The sequence below is a fragment of the Bidens hawaiensis genome, unplaced genomic scaffold (assembly GCF_021521415.1).
Source record: "Bidens hawaiensis isolate Kalapana, Puna unplaced genomic scaffold, B.hawaiensis_p1.1 tig00029329_1, whole genome shotgun sequence".
Taxonomy (NCBI): Eukaryota; Viridiplantae; Streptophyta; class Magnoliopsida; order Asterales; family Asteraceae; genus Bidens; species Bidens hawaiensis.
The window spans coordinates 151841-175019 of record NW_027494850.1 but is presented as its reverse complement, the minus strand read 5'-3'; the positions used below and the strand labels follow the sequence as shown (position 1 = coordinate 175019).

The following is a 23179-nucleotide window of genomic DNA, read 5'->3' as shown; positions in this document are numbered from 1 at the left end:
TGACGTGGCAAGCGTGATTTTTGTTGGGAATATGGGCGGGTTTTTGAATCGTTTTCGACTTTCGGGTCACCGAGTATGGGTTGGGCCTAGAGGAGAAACATACAATATGTTAGGGGTGTGACTGACGTGTAGAGGTGCACAAAAAACCCGAACCTGGAACCGGACCCGAAATAAATATCCGGAACCGGTTTTTCTAATACCCGGGCTTTTAATACCCGAACCCGAACCCGACCCTACCCGTAGGGTACGGATAGGGTATGCATTTTGGCACTAAAACCCGAACCCGAACCGGACCCGATTTATACCCGGTAATACCCGAAAACCCGATTTGTACCTGGTAATACCCGAACTGAACCGAGGTTTTCCAATACCCGAAACCGGGTATTTCAAATACCCTATGTATACCCAAAAAATACCTTAAAAATACCCGAATAATACACATAAAAAGTGTAAACTTTTAAAAAATCCAATCTATATAAAAAAATACCAGAAAAAAACCCGTAAATAGAGTTTTTTCAATACCCGATAATAGGGTATTCAAATACCCGGTTTTAGAATACCGGTTCTATACCCGACTCGAACCCGATGCATAGGGTATGATTTTTAGAGACAATACCCGACCCGAACCCTACCCGATTATTACCAATACCCGGTCATACCCGTACCCGGTCATACCCGAACCCGGGTATTTAGAAAACCCGATTTGTGCACCTCTACTGACGTGGTTCGGTGTAGTTTTTGGGTAATATCAAATCGAAAACCAAACATTTGGTTTTTAGAGTTTTTGAAACCGTTCAGTTTCATTTTTTTGGTCTCGGTTTTTGTTTTGGTTTTCGGTTTTTGCCATTTAAGCTTGAAAATTTTAGGCCGAAAAAAAGTTAAAGTAATGAATTTAGGTATAAATAATTTTGTTAATTGTAAAATAATAGACTACTATACATTTGATTAAAAATATTGGAGTTACATATTTATTAAATTATTATAAATCATAACATAAAATATAAAAAAATAAAAATTTAGGAATTCGGTTTGGTTCAGTTCGGTTTTTTCGGTTTTATTAACATGCAAAACCAAAACTGAACCGTTAGTGCGGTTTTTACAAAAACATAAAACCAAATCATCGGCTTTTGTTTCGGTTCGGTTTTTTCGGTTGCGAATCAGTTTTTTTGGTTTCTTGCACATACCTACATGATGTGGAAACCGAAGAGTGCCTGTTTGTTTTCTTCGGAATTCGGCCGAGCGAATGCTTATGACTTGCTCGTTGGCGGGTTTGGGATGGAAAAGTATTGTGCGTTGGTGTAAACTTTCACCTTTTTATGGTTTCTTAAGTTGTGATGTCATAGCATGCTTAAACTATTTGGGACGGAACCAAACTCAAAAGAAAGCATGTTCAAGTTATTTTCCGGGTTAAACTTTTGGAGCATATGGAAAGCGAGAAACAATAAGATATTCTAAGGAATTAATACATGCCCAAACAAAATCGTTAAAGACATAAAGATTCTAAGTTTCATATGAGAGGTCTCAAGATTAAAAAATATTGATATCGAATGGTTTAAGTTACACGTAACCACTTAAAATGAGTAATTTCATTTTGAAGTTGGTAAATTACATAAAAACACACTGGAGTAAATCGAAAGTGCTAATTAGTTGATGTATCTTCACAAACGGGTTTAGTAATTCATGGTTGAAATAAGAAATTTGATTAAATTTTCAAATGGAGGCCACAAACTGTGATGTTTGGTGAAGTTTAAAGAAATAATTGTGTCGGGCGTTGCAACGTGTTAACTCGCATCATTTATAATTGTTTGCGCCTGATATTTTCCACATGGCATAAAGCAAACAACAAAAGGCTTAATTAAGTTTAAACTAGTATTAAGAGTTTAAGACCGTGATGTGGCGGTGTGGTGTAAAACCGTGAAAAAACTAAAATTCTATTGAGAACTTGTGTGTTAATAGGGAGGCGTTAAACAGGAAAAATAGACATAAAAGCATTGAACCTATCAGGCGTTGCAGCGTGTTACAGCGTGTTAACTCTGATCATTTATAAGTTGTGTCGTAACTTTTGCAACATGTAATATGAAACCGTGTAAAACGTGTTTACTTAATTTTCAAGTTTTTTATATAAAGAAATAATTTTTTTTAAAAGAACTCAAAAGAGAAAAAAACAAAAGTAAAAGAAAATTGGGAAAAAAATAACATAGAAGAACTTTTACACATGTTACATATGCGTTTCTTCTTTACAAAATAAGGTTTGGTTTTCAAAAGCTGGCTGACCATGAAGATATGAAGGGCTTTGATTAACATTAGAAAAGGCGATATATTTAATAAGACTATGCACACAAACTATCATAAACAAACATCAACTAACAAATATAAACTAACAAACATATACGACCACTCACGAATGGCACAGTTTTCATTTTCGTCCGTTTATATATGTGAATAAAAAAATGTTTGCCTGCACTCGTTCACTTATAACAAACCTCTCCAAATGGTTCAACGAGCATTTGCTTCTTTTACAGACAATATCGCACATCTTATCATTCAATCATGTCAATGCACCTTCGAACATCTCATGATCACAAACCGGGTGTTAGGTTAGATGACATCCGTTGCATTAAATCTTACGTGTTAACACTTAAAAGACATTTGAATGATTTGGATGTGAATTTTATAAAAGGGTATATCAACATGGACAGATCAATCAAGATTACAATTTAAAAAAAAAGAAGGAAAAAACTCGGTTCAAAACACATGCAATTCAAAGAGATCAACATGAATCCGGTTTTGTTAATGTTCTCGTTCCAACGAATATTAGAGTACGAACACATAACAAAGAAAAGAACAAAAGAAACAGATTACGCTAACGTCTACCAAAACTATTACTATAATCTTATTAAATGGTCCGAACTACCCTTGTGGTTTTCAACCCGACCAAGGTCGAACCACAATCAGTATACTTATACTGTCAGCCCACAATATCAAGGGTATTTTAGTACATTCATCACTCTGTCTTCCGCTTTGAAGACCTTTGGCCCGTCTGACTCCCACTTGTCAACCGACCCACAAATTTAAGAACCTCATCGATCAATATAACGGGCAAAGCAACCGCCAGAACCAACAACCACTCGTTCAAGCTTAAAGGCACTATCCCGAACACTTGTGCAAGAAACGGGACATATAGGATCGAGAAATGAAGCCCAAATGAGATCGACATTGCAATAAGTAACCACGGGTTGACCCATGGTGGCATGGTCAACAGGCTCTCGTCTTCCGAAAGGGCATTCAAGGAATTAAACATTTCAATTGCAACCAATACTGAGAGTGAGAGTGTCATCGCTTTGACCTTTCCGCCTTGGAAATAGTCACACGGGTTCGAGTCAAAGTTGAAAACTCGGTCTCCGGCTGTAAAAGGCGAAACCGTGAAATTTCCCCATGTTTTGCATTGACCCCAGTTTGCTAGTTGAGAGTAGGCTACCAAAGTATGGCCATCTTGACTTAAGTCAATACCAAGAAACGAGCCGTGTGTGTACCAAATGACGAAAACACCCACGGTTGCTATGCCAACATAGAGTCCAATTACCTGCATGTAAACGAAATAAGAGTTTATGGTCAAAACTCAAAACATGACGAACATTCAAACGTATGTCAATTTGGCATGAAAGTGAAATAATACCAGATAGCGGAACAATATCCATGCACTAATTAATGAATCATCACTTCTGCGGGGAGCTTTTTTCATGACGTATTTATCAGGTGGATTAAAACCTAAGGCGGTGGCGGGAGGGCCATCAGTGACCAGATTGACCCATAAAAGCTGCACGGGAATCAGGCCTTCTGGAATGCCGATTGCAGCAGTCAAGAATATCGAGGCAACCTCACCAATATTTGAGGAAATCATATATCTAGAAATTAGAAAGAAAAAGTAATTTATAACTTTGAACCAATTTTGTTTTGTTTTTATTATTTAATTAATTAACTTATTTATGAAGGGAATGTCCCACCTGATAAAGGCCTTCATGTTGTTGTAAATAGACCTGCCTTCTCCAACAGCAGCCACAATTGTGCTAAAGTTATCATCTGCTAAAACCATGTCAGAAGCTTCCTTTGCAACCTGTCCACAAATTAATAAATAATATTATTTTTCAAGAAATTACACATGTAAAAAATACTAGGTTCGAATGATCTAAAACACAGTTTTGTTCATACTTTATAAAAAATTGGTTAAAATCTAGTCTCATATTTATTTATTTATTTATTTATTTTTGACCCGTTCTAAGTGAGTAAGGTCAATATTGACACATTCAAGTCAAACACTGATATCTCAAGAACAAAAAGAACTACCTCAGTGCCAGCAATGCCCATTGCAATTCCAATATCAGCCAATTTCAAAGCAGGTGCATCATTAACCCCGTCACCAGTCATTGCAACCACTTCACCTAAATCTTTAAGCAGTCTCACTATTTCTTGTTTGTGACGTGGCTCAGCCCGAGAAAACAAAAGTCCACCTTTGTATGCCAGGTGTCCTTTTTGATCATGGTGTTCCATAAATTCTCTTCCGGTCAAACTTCTTGCCCTGATATCTTCATGTTGACCAAAAACTCCGATTTCACGGCATATTGCTTCTGCAGTGTTCTTGTTATCTCCTGTTATCACAATAACTTGAATTCCGGCTACTCTGCAGTCTTCAATTGCTTGACGAACTTCTTTACGAGGGGGATCCTTGAAATATACAATCGCATCAACAATTTAGTATTTTGGTATGAGTTAGGGCTGTAAACGAACCAAACTGAGAGACACATTGTTCATGTTCATTCATTAAGCATGTACCAATGTATCAAACAAATGGGCGGTTCATGGACACATACCGAACAAAACTTCTTGTTCGTGTTTGTTCAATATTGAAATGATTTGTTTGTGTTCATTTGTTTGTTTGTTAAAGTTCATAAACAAACACAAATGAACATATCTTACTTTGAAAAAGGATAATCAAGATTCTTAAAGTCAAGCTTTAGACATAAGTACTAGTCATAATTATCTAAAGGCATAAACTAAAAATTAAAAATATAAAAATTTTAAAAAATCTTTAATGACCAAACATAAACAAACGAACATGGACAAACGTAAACGAACGAACGTAACTTGGTCATGTTCATTCATTCATTTATTAAAGGAACGAACGTGAATGAACGGTTCGTTGAACATTCAGTTCATTTACAGCCTATGTATGACGGAATCAAAGGACTGGAATGAAAACTAGCAATAACCTTTATTTTTTTATATACTTTGGTTCAATTTTCTTATTTTCTGAAAATAACTACTTAGATTAAATTTTCTTATTTCTGAAAATATAAGATACAATTATTTTGAAATCTTATTCAACAGTTTCTTGATCTTTATTTACTTATTTGTATCATTTTCCTAATTGGAAGACCAAAAAATACAAGTCAACTCACCCTGAGTCCAGCCAAGCCAGCAAAGATTAAATTACTTTCAATTTTGGAATAATTTGATGGATCAAGTAAAAGATTATGTGCTGGATGATCTTCATCGCCATTATATGTTGTGAATTCTGGTGGGTCCTCCTTGTATGCAAAACCCAAAACACGTAATGCTGACGAAGACAGCTCATTAAGGCTATTTAAGATGGATGCTTTTGCCCTGCTGTCAAGTTCCACAACGGACCCATCGACCAACTGTATGTGTGAACTCCTTTCCAGTAAGTTTTCAACTGCACCCTGTACAAGTCAACTTCTACTTCATTAATATGCTCATAAGAGTCCAAACCATTGACCATATTTGGTCAATTCATGTCAAACAGTTGACCACATTTGACAACGCATGTCAAACAGTTTACCACATTTGGCAACATATGTCAGACAGTTGACCACATTTTGATCAACACATGTCAAACAGTTGACTACATTTTGAACTTTTTATAGATAACATGATGTATTACCTTGACAAGTAGCGAGTTTCTCCCAGATTTTGATGACACGATAACCCCCATTGACTTCCTATCACGGTCAAACTCAAGAGTGGCAATTCTGCTTTCAACTTTACTCCACTCGTTAGAACACACTGCATAACTCAAAATCACATAGGGACATTTTAGTAAATGTGCATGAACAATAAAGACAAAAGAGATCACTGGTGACTAACCCATAATGTCACTATTATCGGTAGATGAGCGGGAACCAAATCCAGCAGGAAGACCCATTTTCTCAACAAGAACCTAAAACAAAAACACAAGATTAATATATGATCCTTAATAAGACAAAAATGCAGGCCTTTTAAGGTTACAATACCTTTAATGCTGCTTCGGTTGGCATTCCAGTAGCTACATAACCTTTTTCAGATCGTTCAATGCCAGCATCATTAGCCAAAGCAGCAATCTTTGCAATTGTTTGAAGATTAGCATCCAATCTGCCAGCTGGCCAGTCTTGTATTCTCCCATCCAACGGGTTGTATGTGGTCCCTTCAACATTGAATGATCTGAGAACATTTGGACCATGACCCATAGCAACAAGCTTAGCCACAGCCATCTGGTTGGTGGTTAAAGTGCCAGTTTTGTCAGAACAAATTACGGTTGTACACCCGAGAGTCTCAACACTGGGTAGTTTCCTGACAAGTGCATTCTTTTGAGCCATCTTACGTGTGCCAAGAGCCAAACAAGTGGTAATGACAGCTGGCAGGCCTTCTGGGATGGCAGCAACTGCTAGTGCTACAGCAATTTCAAAGTAATAAGTGCATTTTTCAAATGAGAATTTGAAGTTTCTAGGCCAGCCATCAACAATTTCCCATGTGAGAAAGTACTTCACGTTAATTAGCCAAACGAGAAGACAAATTAACCCGATTAGCATAGTTAAAACTTCTCCAAACTCGTTTAGTTTCTTCTTTAAAGGCGTGTCTTCTTCATTTTGTGCTGCTTCTTGAATCTGAGAATGCACTTTTCCAATCTCGGTTTTCATTCCTGTTTCTGTAACCAAACAGATACAGTTACCATTAACAACCGTGGTACCAGCAAACACCATGCATTTCTTCCCTTGAATATCAGTTTCTTCAGCCACAGGTTTAGTAGTTTTACTAACAGCTTCACTTTCTCCAGTCAAAGAACCTTGTTCAACTCTAAGAGTTGAACTAATTAAACTAATAACCCTCATATCAGCAGGGATTTTATCACCTACACAAAGCTCCACGATATCACCAGGAACAAGCTCCTTTGCAAGAAGGCTAGAAACCTTTTTCCCATTACGGATGACGGTTGCTTGTTCTGATTGTATCTCTTTAAGAGCTTCTAAAGCCTTTTCTGCATTACTTTCTTGCCAAACACCAACAATTGCATTAACAATCAATATGAGAAAAATCACCAGTGGCTCAACAAATGCTGTGATCTCCATCTCTCCGCCTTCTTCGCCATCATACCAAGCTAGAACAAAAGAAATCACAGCTGCAGCAAGCAATATCCTAACTAAAGTATCATTAAATTGATCCAAAATTAGACTGAAAATAGATTGGCCTTCATGCTTTTCCAACTCGTTTGTCCCGTATTTTTGCAGGCGCTTCACAACTTCACCATCAGAAAGACCAAATTTGCTATCCACTTGGTAGTGTTGTTCACATTCTTGAATGTCCTTCGACCAAGCAGGATACTGATTTGGATCCAGAACTGATGTGCTTGTACTCTCTTTCTTACTGTAATTTTGGGCTCCTTTACCCATTAATCCTCACTTGAAATCACCAATAAATACCAGATTTCAGTAACAATAAAATTCCTCAGATTAATCACCTGCAGAAAACTGCACCAAAGAACAAAACTTCAGACGTTCAGATTACAGAAAACAACAATACAAAATTACAAATAATCACTAAAGTCAAGTAAAAAATGTTGAATTATCAATCTAATATCACAAACCGAAAACACGAAGATCTTGAAGAATCTCGTTTGACACTTTTTGATTGATTGAAACAAACACCGAATACAAGGAAAATAATTTCTAAGCCTTATTTATAGGCAACTACAAACATAAGAAACAAGAAAGCTAAAAACAGGAAACAGAATCACACTAGACTTTTAATTTAATAATTTAAATAAAAAGATAACTTAGGAACCAAGTTATTCACTTTGATTCCTGAACTTCAGATCTCCTCAAGACCGCCACTTGAGATCTTACGTGCCACCTTTCAATTATTTCAACATTGTCAAATTCAATAAACGAAAACACAAAAAACATGCTTATTTTACGCGATTCAAACTATCAAACGTGAAACAATACGTATTCAATAGTAAATCATAACAATCAAAACACTCTCGCGGTAATAACCCAACTAACTAAACCACAACTTAACAAAACCTCCAATAATCTGAAGATCAACACTAAAAAAACCTAAGAAATCACAGTTGATTATGCAAAAAACTCACAAATATGCTACGATAACCAACTGAAACAAGTAAAACCGTTAAAATCACCTAATACCGAAACAAATTCGAGCAGATGATCAAAAATTAGGATGAAACCGACAGTTAACTGGAACAATCACAACATATTATACAACAAACTCAAAAGTATTATACAATAACCAACTGAAACAAGTAAAACCGTTAAAATCGCCTAAAATCGTACACAATTCAAGCAGATAATCCAAAATAAGTATCAATTTGACAGTAATCTAAAGCAATCACAGTCTATTATACTATTACACAACCAAATCACAAATTATAACACAATAACCAACTGAAACAAGTAAAACTGTCAAATCTACCTAAAATCAAAGCATATAATCCAAAATTATGATCAAATTGACAGTTATAAGATCAATCACAGTTCATTACGCAACAAAATCACAAAATATGATACAATAACCAACAAAAACAAGTAAAACCGTTATAATCACCTAAAATCAAACAAAACTAGAATAAACTTGCCAGTTATTTGAAGCAATCACAGTCTATTATACTATTACGCAACCAAATCACAAATTATAACACAATAACCAACTGAAACAAGTAAAACAGTTAAATCTACCTAAATCTAAATAAAATCAAGCAGATAATCCAAAATTAGGATAAAATTGACAGTCAATACTGTAATTAGCAACAAAATCACATATAATGATACAATAACCAACTGAAAGAAGTAAAACTGTTGAATCTACCTAAAATTGACAGTTTTCTGGAGCAAATGATGCTCTGTTTTGAGTTTATGAGTTTGATTCTTGCATAATAAAGGCCGATCTTCAACAAAAAAAGTTAGGGTTATTTTTTTTAATGGCTTTGGTTCGTTGAAGCTTCGTTAATAATATTTAATGATTCTATTAATTTAAAATATGTTTGAAAAAGAAAGCGACCTCCATCTGACTCTTACTTTGTGGTGGGCCGTGTCATTCGTCCGGTAAGAGTGTGACACGTAGGTAAAGGTGACGTGGTGGAATATCATTGGTGAAGTTTATCATATTTTGTGATTTAAATTTAGATTCCGGGTGTAAACTAGGCACGCCGAATCAGGTTTGAGCTTGAATAGGCTTTGAGTTTGGATCGTTTTAATTTACGAGAGCTTGAGTTTGGCTCGCTACAAGCACTTTTTAAAAAGCTCGAGCTTTGCTCGCTTTAATTTACGAGAGCTTGAGCTTGGCTCACTTCAAGCAATTTTTTAAAAGCTCGAGTTCGACTCATTAGGTGTTATTTTAAGCATGGACCTAGCTCATTTATCTTATTAATTAATTTATACATGTATTTTATATATTGTTTTTATATTTCTTGAGAAAAAAATCTTAAGCGAGCTTAAGTTCGGCTCAAGCTCATGTAGAGTCCTAAACGAGCCAAAGCTTTGCTCGTGCTCGGCTCGTTTTGACTTGCAAGGGCTCGAACTCGGCTCATTTCAAACTTGATTTTCTTTTCTAAAGCTCGAGTTCGACTAATGAGTTGTTTTTTCATACTCGGTCTCGGTTCATTTTATTATTTATTAATTAATTCAGACATGTTTTTAATTATATTTATACATTTCGAGAAAAATCTTAAACGAACTTAAGTTGGCTTGAGCTCATTTAGTACCTTGAACGAGCCAAAGTTTGGCTCAGCCATGCAATGTGAACGTAATACTTAGAAGTCCAAAATAGGGAAAATTTAAAAATACACAAGACTCGTTAAGGTTTGCCGAGCCTAAACGAGCTTTCCATACAAGGGGAACTCGAGCTCGATAACTAAACGAGTTTTATTTGATGCTCAGGTTTTGATTGTTTAGTGTTATTTTATCGATCCAAACTCAAATAACTCGCTAGCGGCGCAACTCGTGTGAACTCCTAATTTAGATCCAGGGTTAGGTTTTACTTTTCATTATAAATGATTATAATAATAATTGCAGAAAGAGACGTAGAAACTTCCGTGCAAGTTGTTGAAACAACAGATCGGGCGATCCGCCGTATATTCCTTTTTATTTAAATTAAAATAAAACTTGATATAATTAGTTAATGAGATTGATATTGGTCTTTATTATTGTAATATCGTTCATTATTACTCATATAAAATCAGGCTACATATGTCATGGTTAGATTTAAAATAATAACCATACAATTTTTTTAACAACTAATATTGTATTCTACATCCAAACAATAAATTGATAGTTATTATGAACGATGTGCAATCATTAAAAAAATACAATATTTATGAACTAAATGACTCTAAATGTTTGTCTCGCATCATGAATCCACTATTCATATTTTCACAGGTTGTATTTTTGTTGTTGAGATTTGGAATAGGATCGCCGTGTGGTGCCGTTTGGATCCTATTTTTTTGTTTGAAGTTCGGGATATTCTTGTGTTGGCGAAAGGTTTAAAGAAGCCGAAACTCGATAAAAGGGTGGCTCATTGTATAGTGGTTACCACTTTATGGAGTACATGGAATGCAAGGAACGAGAAGATTTTTCAGGATAAAGAGGCTAAAGCTTTGGATGTGGTGTCCAAGATTAAATCTTGCTCGTATTTTTGGATTCGAAATAGGTCTAGATTTAAATCTATAGTATGGAGCGAATGGTGTAAATATCCTTTTCGTTTGATGTAACTTGGTTTTCCTTGCGGTCTGCGTTTTGAGTTTTTTGTAAGTCGTTTTTTGTTGAATGAAGTTTATTTTTCAAAAAAAAAAAAATAGTTTGCAATCAGTTTTGTTGAAGACGGATTAATCTGTATATTTAGGTGTTTTTGTCTTTACAACTCATTTTGATGTGACTTACGAGTTACGATGATAATCTTGCACGTTACAAGAGCATATGTTACAAACTTGTTTACACTTTGATAAACACTGGCAAATTTGAAATGTATATCCTATATAAACAGGTATTGTGTTAAGTTATAATATTTAACAGGTTAGTCGGTTTACTATTATTGTGATGTTACGTTGATTGCTGACATTAAGTATATAAAAAATAAAAATAGCACTGATGTCTTTTGTTTATGTTAGGTATTTGATTACTGAAACGATTATTGTTTGTTTTGTGAATATTTGTTTGATTACAAAAGAACTTTTAATGTGCTTGTGATTTTTATTTTTTTATTTTATTTTATTTTTTTTTAAAAAGGTTTGAGTTATTGGAACTTTTAAGTGAATAGCATTAAAGTTGGTGAGAGCGCTAAGTGGTTTTATATTAACTATATGTCTATATACAACCAATTCACCCTTGGTGTTATTATATTTGTTTTGGACAAAAATCTGCTAAGGATCAAGTATTCAAATTTGTAAATGTGAGGTAAGGTGCTAACTCGATAATAACTAATGTATAAGTGAAATCTTGTTGAACTCAGCGATGTGATTACGAGGGAAAAGCCCTTAACCAAGATAGTCTTACTTCGGTCAAAACTTATCAAGGTAATCTTTGGTCGAATATCTTCGATCAAGGATCAACTAGGTAACCTTTGGTCGATGAGTATGTGATTATCGTGATCTCCGACACAAAAAACCCCGGACGGTGAAAACTATCACCGTCGTTTATATTAGATAAAAAGGGTGTTACAATCGTTGTGGAGTAAGTGATCGAGATTACAAAGTAAGCTAGTGAATAGAGAGAATGTTTGTTTCTGCTCTAGTGTGTGTGATAATACATGTGTTCTTCCTACTCGATCATAGCTCAATTAAATAAGAAAATATCACTAACAAATCCCTAACTATCCGGAAGTCTTCCACTAGCCGCTCCACGACCTTTGACCACGTGCCAATAGCCGTCCAGTAGCGAGATAAGCGGGAGAACGAGTCTTGTAGCCGTTGTTGATATTTAAACATCCATCTTCACATGAGTTCGTCCATTAACAGCTACATTGAATTAGGATCCTGGATCCATACTCCAGCTATAGAGTACTCTGTGAGGATAGTTAATGCAAGTACGTCTTAAAGTTGTCACACCTGTCTAACATATCACCATACTAAACACAATCATTAGTAAACAGGTAATACCGAGGATCGTCGATCCTTTATATCCTGATACATATTTCAAAGATAAACTATCCATAAGATAGTCAAGGATAAAGGATCATCAGTATAAAATTCATGCCCTAACAATATTATAGATGAGTTAGATTATTGTTTACTATAGGTAGTGACAAGTGACTGGTCTATTACCTTTGTGTGTGTTTCATTACCGATACAGAACAATAATCTTGTGGACATATGGTTAACAACTTCCAGAAAGAAAATCCAAAATCTTACATAGATAAAATCTAATCATAAGGCATCATGGTCGACACACCTTCATCACATAATCCAAGTTAATAAAACAAGGTAAAGATGTCACATTGTAGAGTCAACACATATTTTAAATCAAGTGAATCTTGTATCCTTAATTGGATAATCATTTACGTTGATTCTTACAATGACATACATAAGATGCACCATTTAGTTTACCACGTAATACTATGGAATCCCCTTGTTAGATTCGCTCTTTGATCAGTCAGTACCAAACACTTGTCGACAAGTCATTTGGCTCTCATTAATTACCATCGGATACTTTTAGAAGATGACGATGACGTGGTATGATAAAATCAAGTTAGATGAATGTGTCTCTTAGTTTTTTATCCGTATTATAATTTATAATATAACAGTAACAGTGTATACAGTTTTAATACGGGTAAATATGTATGAAATTTGTTTTTGAGAATAAGACAAGTATATATTATTAAGACAACATACCAAGCATGCATTCATATGTCCCTCTTCAAAGCTATGCCTTTACATGAATTCATAATTATAATTTAACCCATTAAATGACAAACCTAACATGAGGTGCAATTGAACCCTTAGGAGCCCACGTTTAGAAGACACGAGAACGGCCCGCCTAATAAAATATTATTCGTACCTAATAAAAGTTACATAAATAATTTAAAGCTGTCCCCCCCCCCCCCCTTTTTTCCCATGTTCGCACCATAAATATGATTTACTACAGATATATGCATATACGAAGAATATTTTTATAAACATGTTTAATAACACACTGTATTGTTAATTAAAATAAACATGTTCTGATACTGATATCTAAGTAAAAAAGAACAACGTTTATATTCACAAAGATCACAGCAGAAATAATCACGCTACAAGAGAGAGATAATTGAATATCAATCATAAAATTGTTAATAGAACCTGGGAACAAGGAGTTCTAGTTAGGATCTACTTGTAGGATTGTAGTTGGGATTACAATGATAATCTATAAGTTCACAAAAGTTGTGATATCGAACTAGTTCAACAACCCCATTTGTCAAATACCATTTTGCTAACAAAGGATGTACATCCCCTATTTATTTGTGTAACTACTAGTCTACTACTGTAGGTAAGAGTTTTCTTTAATGTTGTACCTACAATTCTATCCCTTCAATTTTTTATTAAAAAAAAGGGGGGAAAGCTACTACACACACTATGGCTTAAAAGATGTTTTTATAAACTAAAGTATATGATATATAAGAGGAAGCAAATCATATGATATTGTTTTCAGAAGATAAAAATAAATAATAAAAACTCACCACATGTCAAACATGTGAAAGTTTTCTGTAGAAAATCAATAGGTATGAGTATGACACGAGTTTTAATAAGTTAACATAATATTTGATTACAAAATCATGTCTTGAAGCATTTGTCGATGTTTGTGCATTCTTTAATGGGAGAGGATGTGATATGGAGGTGAGGGAAGAAAAACTCGGTTTTGTGAAAGAATGTTATTAAACGGGCTTTTGTGAATGAAATTATGAAAGAATATGATATGATCAGGAAGAGTGTTATGACTTGTGAGAGTGTAAGTTTTGGGATTTGGGTAGTTATGTGGCAATATGTTTGGACCTCATATTAGGGGTGTTATTCGGGTTATTTATTCGGGTTTCGGTTTGTTTGGATCGGGTTGTTTAGGTTTGAGCTCAAAACAAATTGATCCAAGAACCGACCCAAACAAGTTCGGTTTGTTCGGGTTTCGGGCTAAATGGGCGGGTTAATTCGGGTCGGGTTTCGGGTTTAACAAATTAAAAAAATTTATCCACCTTTAACAATATAAAAAAAACATATTCTAAGTCGTTATAAAACCGTAATATACAACCATATTCAATAATGAATTATATTATTTAGCAAACCTAAAATTTATCATACAAGCATGCATTAGACGGGATGGAGTGTGGATCAATACTTGTGTAGATTGAAGAAACATGTCCGATATATATTGGTTTCAAATACTATACTATTTAAGTTTTTAAATTGAAGATACATTTTCAACATGCTTTATGATAATTAATACATTGGGATCTAATGTGATAGATCCAAATATTAACTGGATTGAGAACAGCCGAACAAGAATACATATGGTTATTATGTTACTTCACCGCTAAACTACGCTATAAAAATTAGGATACATACATCGATGTATCATACTTCGGGTTATTCGGGTCAACCCACATAAGGGTATTTTAACCCAAATACCGACCCTGATATTTTATCTCGGGTTCGGGTTAGGAATTTAATCGGTTCGGGTGAATTCGGATCGGGTTATTCGGGTCTTGGGCCGCTTCGGTTCGGGTTCCTTATTCGGGTACGGATAAAAAACACACCCCTACCTCATATGGAGAAGCTCTTATTTCTATCAAGTACTTATTACTCATCATCAACAAGCTAGGCTCACAAATATACCCGTTTGTGATTTAAGTGGTTAAACGTTAAAACTAATTCATTGAGAATCTTGGGATGCATGTTACTTGAAACTTGATTTTAAACTTATCTCAAAAGCCACTTCAAAATATCAAACACATAACTACACTTCTAACAAACCTCAAAGTTTTTTTAGAAGTTTAACACAAGTTTGTTTTTACTTTTAAAAATATTATATAACATATTAATATATTATATAATTCAATTCTTGAAACTTCGTAATTAAAACATCAATTATGAATGAATCAAATCCATCAAATGATATGATTTGCAATAATGATAAGTTTTGTAATAACTGAACTTCAATAACAATTTAAACTTAAATTTTCTTCTAAGCAATGCATGATATTTATTTAGTATATATAAAGGTGGCCTCATGATGTCTCATGCACACCCATGAGGCCAAATCATTTTCACTTTATCCTACACACTCATCGTCCATCCTAAACAATGAGATAAAGTCACACTTTCACATTTTACAATTCATTCTCTCAATTTCATTCTCTCTAAACACATCAAAACCAACCTTCAAAAACCCTTGTCTTCGAAACCATCATGGCCTCGGTATGCATGTCAAAATGCATTGCTGATGATGCACGCGTACCCATGCGGGCTACATATGTAAACCTCTACAAATGGCCTGACTCTAACCGAGAATTTGTCCGGTCAGTTAGTAGAAACAGTCACAAGGACAACAGAGAAAGCGGGGGCCACCCGAGGTTGGTGGATAGTATCTCATGCCGCCAACTTTACCTTAGAAGTTATACGTTTTCAAGAAAGGAGAGTTTGAATGAGAGAACCATGAAGTGTATTGGAAGAGTTAGAGAACGTGCTAGTGTTAGTCGAAAACCGAGTAGTGACGGTGGTGGGCGGCGGAGAAACGGTGGAAAGAGGAGGCGGAGGAGGAGGAAGAAGTGCACGATGGTTATGAAGGCTAAGGAGACAACGTTTGCTGCCTTGGCTTCTATATTTCGTAGGTTGTTATCTTGCACCACAAAAGTTGATGTTGTGGATTGAGTTTTGATATTGATCTAGACTTCTTTTTAATTATTTACCTTTTCAAGTTGATTTTATGGTTTTTATTTTTTAATTTGTTTATGCTTATTGATGTTAATACAACTCAAATAATATATAAGAGAAATTAATTTTTAATAATCTAAACTATGAGTAACTGATGATCGATAATAAATTTTACTGATGATGTAACTAACGATAATTATAATATTTACATGTTGCAAAGGGCAATCCACTCTAAAGAAGTTAATATTCATACCCCAAAATCACAAATTTGTTTTTGCTCTTTTTAAAACGATTTATTATATTTTGATTATGATCAAAGTTTATTCAAGGTTTTTTTTTTTTTTTGAAAATGCAATGCATTCATTTCAACAAAAAAAAACACAAAGCAAATTAAAAAAGCCCAACAAAAAACTGAGCTCAACCCTAAAACAAAATGTCAAAAAGAAAGACAAATATTACATCAAGTCATCAATACACCATCTAAATTAAACTCCAACCAAGCTCTCCATTGTCCAACAAAACCATTTGAAGTTATTTCTCCATTAAAGTGACTTTATCACTAGTCATCAGATTATACATTATAAGTTCATGGTGGTCCATTAAGTTGCAACATGTAGTCGAATACTCGAATTCCATTAGTTTTATACATGTAGAAAGAATTTATGCAAATACGTAAGTCAATATACAAAGGTCAAGATTTACTCTGGGATTAAGTTACATATAGTTTGCATCATTATCTCCTTGATTGGTGCCACGATTATTTATATTTTTCTTTTATGTTTGACCCTCTCGTGTATACATATAGAGTGATCCCCTCATTTGTATTTCTTTTTCTCATAAAATAAATAAAAAAGAAGAAAAATATAAGAAAGAAAAGAAGAAAAGAAATGATGATTCTATACATAAAGTCAAAGACATACTACTAAGAAAGCAAGAATGGTCTCTGTATGACTGTATCAACAAGATTACTTTGTAATATTTAGTCATACACACGTTCACATGGGTTATACTTTATTTTATTTTTTAAAAGAATACCAAGTTAATTTCTTTCTTTGATGCTTTAATCTACTATTATAATAAACAAAAATGATTGTTCAACCACATATCTTTTAATTAGCTTAATAATTTGCTAAGTGTCACCTCTAGCTTTTCATCTTGAATTTTTAATTATTTATTTATATAAATCATTTAAAACATTTCATAACTTATCTCTTTATCCCTATCAAAACACCAAAATTATAAATGTTTTCCCCCCAATATTTAACTTTTAATAAATGAAATGGTTCTTAATGATTTTTCTTTTCAATATTTGTTTTAAAATTTGAATATAACATTCCATTGTTCTTTAGATTTATACAAATAATAGTCTTAATAATTTCATATTAAAAAGTGAATGCATTAAATTTATACTTAATCTTATTATTAAATTAAACTATAAACTACATTTAACACTTTAATTTTTAAAAACCATTTATAATTTTTAAAATCTTTCACTTTTCGACTATAATTATAACTTCTATTATATTAAAAAAAATTATAATAGTTATCATGGTCAAAAGCTTAGAAACTAATTTTTATATAATCTTACTATCTTATGTGCTTTATTAACATTTGTTTATTTCACATAAAAAACAAATGTTTAAATGTTACAAGTTTTGAACAACCATTCATCAACGGTAATATTCATTGTCGGCCATGAAAAATGCTCACATGCATCAAATCTATATAAATACCTTCAGGAAAATACATGTGAATATGACCAAAATATCTTACAGTCGATGTTATCCAAAACCTATATTGGTTTCATATTCTTTGAGATGTTTTGTTGTTTTGAAATAGTGAAGCGGTTTTTTATATTTAAGATAATGTTTTTTATGTTTTAAAGTACCTTTTCAATTTTTGTAGATTAGTATTGTTTTAAACTCTTAGTATCCGATGTTTTGATTATATATATTTTTTTGAATGTTAAACACAAATATTAGCTTATATTGTTTTATAAGATAATATATTTATTTAAACTTTGAGTACACTTTATGTAAGTATTTGTATGAATTGTATCAATCTTTTTTTAAACATCATAATTCTTAAAAATATAAATCCTTATATTAAATTAATATTAATATTAAATAATTTATGTTTTTAGTAACAATCGTATGTTATTAATAACAAAAGTTGATTAAATAATTTTAAACATTATATTTTTTTTTGCCTTTCCAATTTGCTTTGTAGTATTTATTATTATTATTATTATTATTATTAAACATTATATAGAAGGAAAGTTTTTAAACATTATATAGAAGGAAAGTTTTTAGAGATTTATGTCGCACTTTTTCTAGATTAATACTAGCGGGGAGTGCATGGCACGGTTCGGTGTGGTTTTTGACTAAAACCAAACCGAAAACAAAAACTTCGTTTTTTGGAGTTTTTGAAACTGTTCGGCTTCGTTTTTTGTTTTCGCTTTGCTTTCAGTTTGGTTTCGGTTTTTGCCATTTGAACTTGCAAATTTTAGGCCTTAAAAAAAGTTGGCAAAAAATAATGAATTTAGGTATAAATAATTTTGATGAATTTAGGTATAATAGTTTTGTTAATTTTAAAATAATAGATTATTATACATTTGATCAATAATATTTGAGTTACATATATATTAAATAATAATAAATTACTTAATATAAAATATAAACAAGCAAAAATTTAAGAATTCGGTTCAGTTCGTTTTTTTTACATGTAAAACCAAAACCGAACCGTGAGTGCGGTTTTTACAAAAAAATTCGGTTTTTTCGGTTTTCATTTTGGTTTCGGTTCGGTTTTGGTTTTTTGGTTTTTTCTATTTGAGCTTGAAAATTTTAGGCCTAAAAGGTTAGCAAAAAATAATTAATTTAGGTATAAATAATTTTGTTAATTGTAAATTAATAGAATGTTATACATTTGATCAAAAATACTGGAGTTAACATATTTATTAAATTCTAATAAATTACTTAATATAAAAAACAAAAGTTTAGGAATTCGGTTTAGTTCGGGTTTTTCGGTTTTTTTACATGCAAAACCAAAACCGAACCTTGAGTGCGGTTTTAAAACAAACATTAAACCAAACCGTCAGTTTCATTTTGGTTCGGTTTTCCGATTTGGATTATTCGGTTAATTCGGTTTCGGATCGTTTTTTTTTTGTTTCTTGCACATCCCTAATTAATACTAGAGATGGAGTCAATATTCTAATATTCAATGAAGAGTAACTACAAAAATGTTGCATATGAAGAAATTTTTAGAGATTATTGAAAATTTACCATCTAATTTTCTTTTCTTTTTTTATTTTATGAAAATTTTATTTTATTCAACATTGTAATACATGTTCATATTCATTCATCTAATACCAAATTAGTAAAATTATTTCACATTGTATCATTCTTTTGTTAATATAATTTATCCAACCCGTGTATACACGGGTATTTAACCTAGTTTAATATAGGTAGAATTATAATATTTCGAGTTTGGATGATTCATATGGTTTATGCATATCGTATGTTTTCTCCTTACCTTCTATAATTACAAGTTTTGCTTCCAATCTAATCTAATCTAATCTAATCTATCTAACTATTCTAATAAAGTAAAATAATTATGACACATGTCAATTTGTGGTTAATTCTTATAATTTTTCCCTCCAAAACTTATATATGACAAATATAAAAAAATTATTCACTTTCCTTTTACACTCTATTTATATTATGTTTAATTAAATTATTCACTTTTATTTAAACTTTTGTATTATATCTATTCATTTTTATACAAATAAATATTTACATATTATAATAATGCAAATTGTTAGAATATATTTCACAACGTACTTGGTGAAATTAAAAAATATACAACAAACCATGTTTATTAAATATTGAAAATTTATGAAAAACTTTAGCTATATCTTTCACATCGAAAAACCTTATTGTTTTAAATTTTCCTTCAGTGGCATTGCTTCATTATCTTATATCGATTGTAGAACAACCCATTCTCGATTTAAAAGTCAAATATATTTGATGATCTAATACGACTATATTTGTAATACTTTTTTTTACATAATATAAAGAGGCTTAGTTATCTTTTTTTTATTTATATTAAATTATTCATTATAATTTATACATTAATTTATCTCGTGTAATACACGAGTTTCTAAAGCTAGTACTTTAATGTAACAATGTTCGCCTTCCAATATAATTTATATTGAAACATAGGTAGAATAACACAATGATAAAATACTAAATATGATGCAACTGTTTCTTTTTTTCTTGTGATTTGCAAGAGTAACTATTTCTTTAAATAATTATTAATAGATCTTGATAGAATTACACGAGTCTCACTTTTTAAAAGAGCTCTTACAAGTTAGGAAAAATAGTAATTGTGATTTAAAAAAAATAATTTTTACGAGAAAGAAATATATAAGTGTGTCATCAATAATTATAGATGTATAAAAAGATAAATTAAAAATGAATAGATTTACTATTTTTATAGATAAAAGCCATGGCATACCTTTTATTTTAGTGTGATGCTTTTTTAATAAATAATAATCTAAGAAAATGCAATGATGAGTAGATGGCATGCAGTTAGTCATAACAAGACCATGCCAATAAATACTAATCCACATCTTCATTTTAATTATCTTCACAACAGATAAAAGTTTTTAAAGTGGTGGTATTGATCATATTAAACAGATAACGTATAATTTTCCTCACATTTTACTCCATGTGTTGATTAGGCTATGTGTTATGATTAACTAGCAAAAGCTAGTTAAAACAACTCATCAACACCATGTCACGAGTCACGACCACATAGGCGATTTTAACTAGCCAACCTTTTAAATCAACTTTTGTGAATTTAACTTGGTTTAACTAGATATTAAAAATAACAAAGATGTAAAAGATGTAATTGGTTGTTAGTGATAAATTAATTCAAGAGTGGTTGTTTTTGAAGAACTGCATTTCTTAAGTCTTATGTGACAACCGACTCGATGTGTTTTATGAACTTTTTACTTTTAGCAATATGTATTGAACAATAATATTTAAGTGATCTCTGATGAATGTTTATATGAAAAACTTATGTAATTCAAAATTTTATACAAGTTAAAAACATAGAACAAAGTTAATAGAAAATTTAAACTTTACACTAATAGCGGCCCAAATTGTTTCTTAAATTTAAGGAAAATTGGATTTAAATAATTCCACCTTTAATGGATTGACCAATAATAATCTCACCTCCGGTATTTCCCGCTGGCAGTCCCACCTTTTCAATGTTTTTTGTTTTATAAACCAGCGTTAAAAAAACTTAACGGGGTTAAGTTTTTGCTTATTAATTGTTTCCATCCTTATAGTTCAGGGATCTAATTGCAATTTCTGTTATATTATTATATTATTAACCCATTTACCCAGAACCCATATGCCCGTACCCATGATCCAAGTACCAACCCGTGACCCGTTTAGTATTCTTGAAGCACAATTCTCGTCCAAATTATGGAATTGATCTAGGGGAATTATTCTTTATGCCAAATCAGCCTCACCGACCTCTCTAATTTGGTAATAACAATCATGGATGATACGTATTGCTCATTTAAACGAACCGACCTTAAAGTAAAACTGGTTTATACCTATTTCGTCAATAATAATTCAATTAATCAGGCCTGCATCATCTTGGTGCCATCGCCAAACAAACCCCTTTACCGAATTGCGTTATGACAATCGTTAGTTGGTGTTCTTGATTTGTTCTTTGGTTGGCTCTGTTGTTAACAGTTAAACCCTTCAAATAAAATTGTTACATGTATTATTTTATATGGTTATGATCGTCGTTTCTTCCTTATTAATAACCCTATGCTTAATTGATTGAACAATGAATGGATTAATCGATTGATCTTTTTAGGGTTCTTATATTGCAAGTGTTTTCTATAATAATATAACAGAAATTGCAATTAGATCCCTGAACTATAAGGATGGAAACAAAATATAAAGGGAAAAGCCAGGTAGGATATTGAAAAAGCCATGTCACTCGTCACATAAGCAAAAACTTAACCCTGTTAAGTTTTTTTAACGCTGGTTTATAAAACAAAAAATATTGAAAAGGTGGGACTGCCATCGGAAAATACCGAAGATGAGATTATTATTGACCAATCCATTAAAGGTGGGATTATTTAAATCCAATTTTCCTAACTTTAATTATTTTCACTACTAAAGTGGATTGAGGCCCACTAAAAGCTAAAACTCAGCCCATCGGTCATTCGGTTGGAATGAAGTCATGAACTCATTCTAACATAGTAACATGTAGATATTCAAAACTGGAGTTTAACTTATAATAAAACTTTTTAACTTGAAATGACTTCTTTGTTATCTATTGATTGAATATTTCTAACTATGTACAACAAATGGGATAACAGTTGTAATTTTCTTTTTTTGGTTCATGAATACAATTTTGATCATCCTGGTAGGTTTTGTTTCTATAATTCACAGATTTTTAATATAATTAACTTTTATATATAACACAAACCGAGCTACATCTGGATAATGGGTAAGCGAGCAAAAAGCTTCGCCGCTATCCCCTTTTGAATCGCAAAGCCTATTCTACTAAATATAAATCCTTGGTTCCTCGGGCTTTGCGAGTCACTGTGGACCACCTTCTGCACCTGCTCCAAGAAGCGAACCGTCTCGGGGGCTAAGGATCCAAAAGTGTCGAAGGCAAATGGAATGAGCACGTGCTGATTCTCCAAACACGCTGCCTCATGCTTAGCAACCTTCCTAGCTGGGTTTGACGGTGTTGTCAGTTGTCATATTGCAGCTGTTGGTAGGTCGTTTTGTTTGTTTGTTTTTATTTTTTTTAATTTCCCACCGCTTTGTGAGTGTATAAAGTATGAAATGGAGGCGGTAACCACGCAAAAGGGCTCTATGGCCTAACAACAAAGCCCCCCATGCATCCCACCCACCGTTTTTTTAATATCTGAAGGTGGCAACTTCTTGGTTTTTATTTTTATGT

The 23179-nt window shown here is 32.6% G+C and overlaps 1 protein-coding gene across 2 annotated transcripts; it reads right to left on the bottom strand.

The window, feature by feature from the left end:
* Nucleotides 1-2758: 2758 nt before the first annotated feature.
* LOC143578732 (calcium-transporting ATPase 1, endoplasmic reticulum-type-like) lies at nt 2759-9175 on the bottom strand. 2 transcript variants are annotated; one of them, XM_077062214.1, is made up of 9 exons: nt 9157-9175; nt 6309-7799; nt 6163-6235; nt 5960-6081; nt 5457-5738; nt 4345-4722; nt 4005-4114; nt 3677-3905; nt 2759-3583 (listed from the first exon to the last, which is right to left on the bottom strand). In XM_077062214.1, exons 2-9 carry the CDS (start codon nt 7719-7721, stop codon nt 3005-3007), a joined length of 3186 nt encoding a protein of 1061 aa, XP_076918329.1. In that variant the 5' UTR covers nt 7722-7799; nt 9157-9175; the 3' UTR covers nt 2759-3004. The 2 variants fall into 2 exon arrangements, with proteins under 2 accessions (XP_076918329.1, XP_076918328.1); XM_077062213.1 differs by lacking the exon at nt 9157-9175 and having other exon boundaries at nt 6309-8339.
* Nucleotides 9176-23179: the final 14004 nt, after the last annotated feature.

What these genes read in the sequence shown, in the direction of transcription:
- LOC143578732 (XM_077062214.1), bottom strand. Translation starts at nt 7,721, where the DNA reads ATGGGTAAAGGAGCCCAAAATTACAGTAAGAAAGAGAGTACAAGCACA. An exon ending in CTGGCTTGGCTGGACTCAGG is followed by an intron (nt 4,723 to 5,456) that starts GTGAGTTGACTT and finishes GTATATTTCAAG; the next exon opens with GATCCCCCTCGTAAAGAAGT. An exon ending in GGATATTGTTCCGCTATCTG is followed by an intron (nt 3,584 to 3,676) that starts GTATTATTTCAC and finishes GTTTACATGCAG; the next exon opens with GTAATTGGACTCTATGTTGG.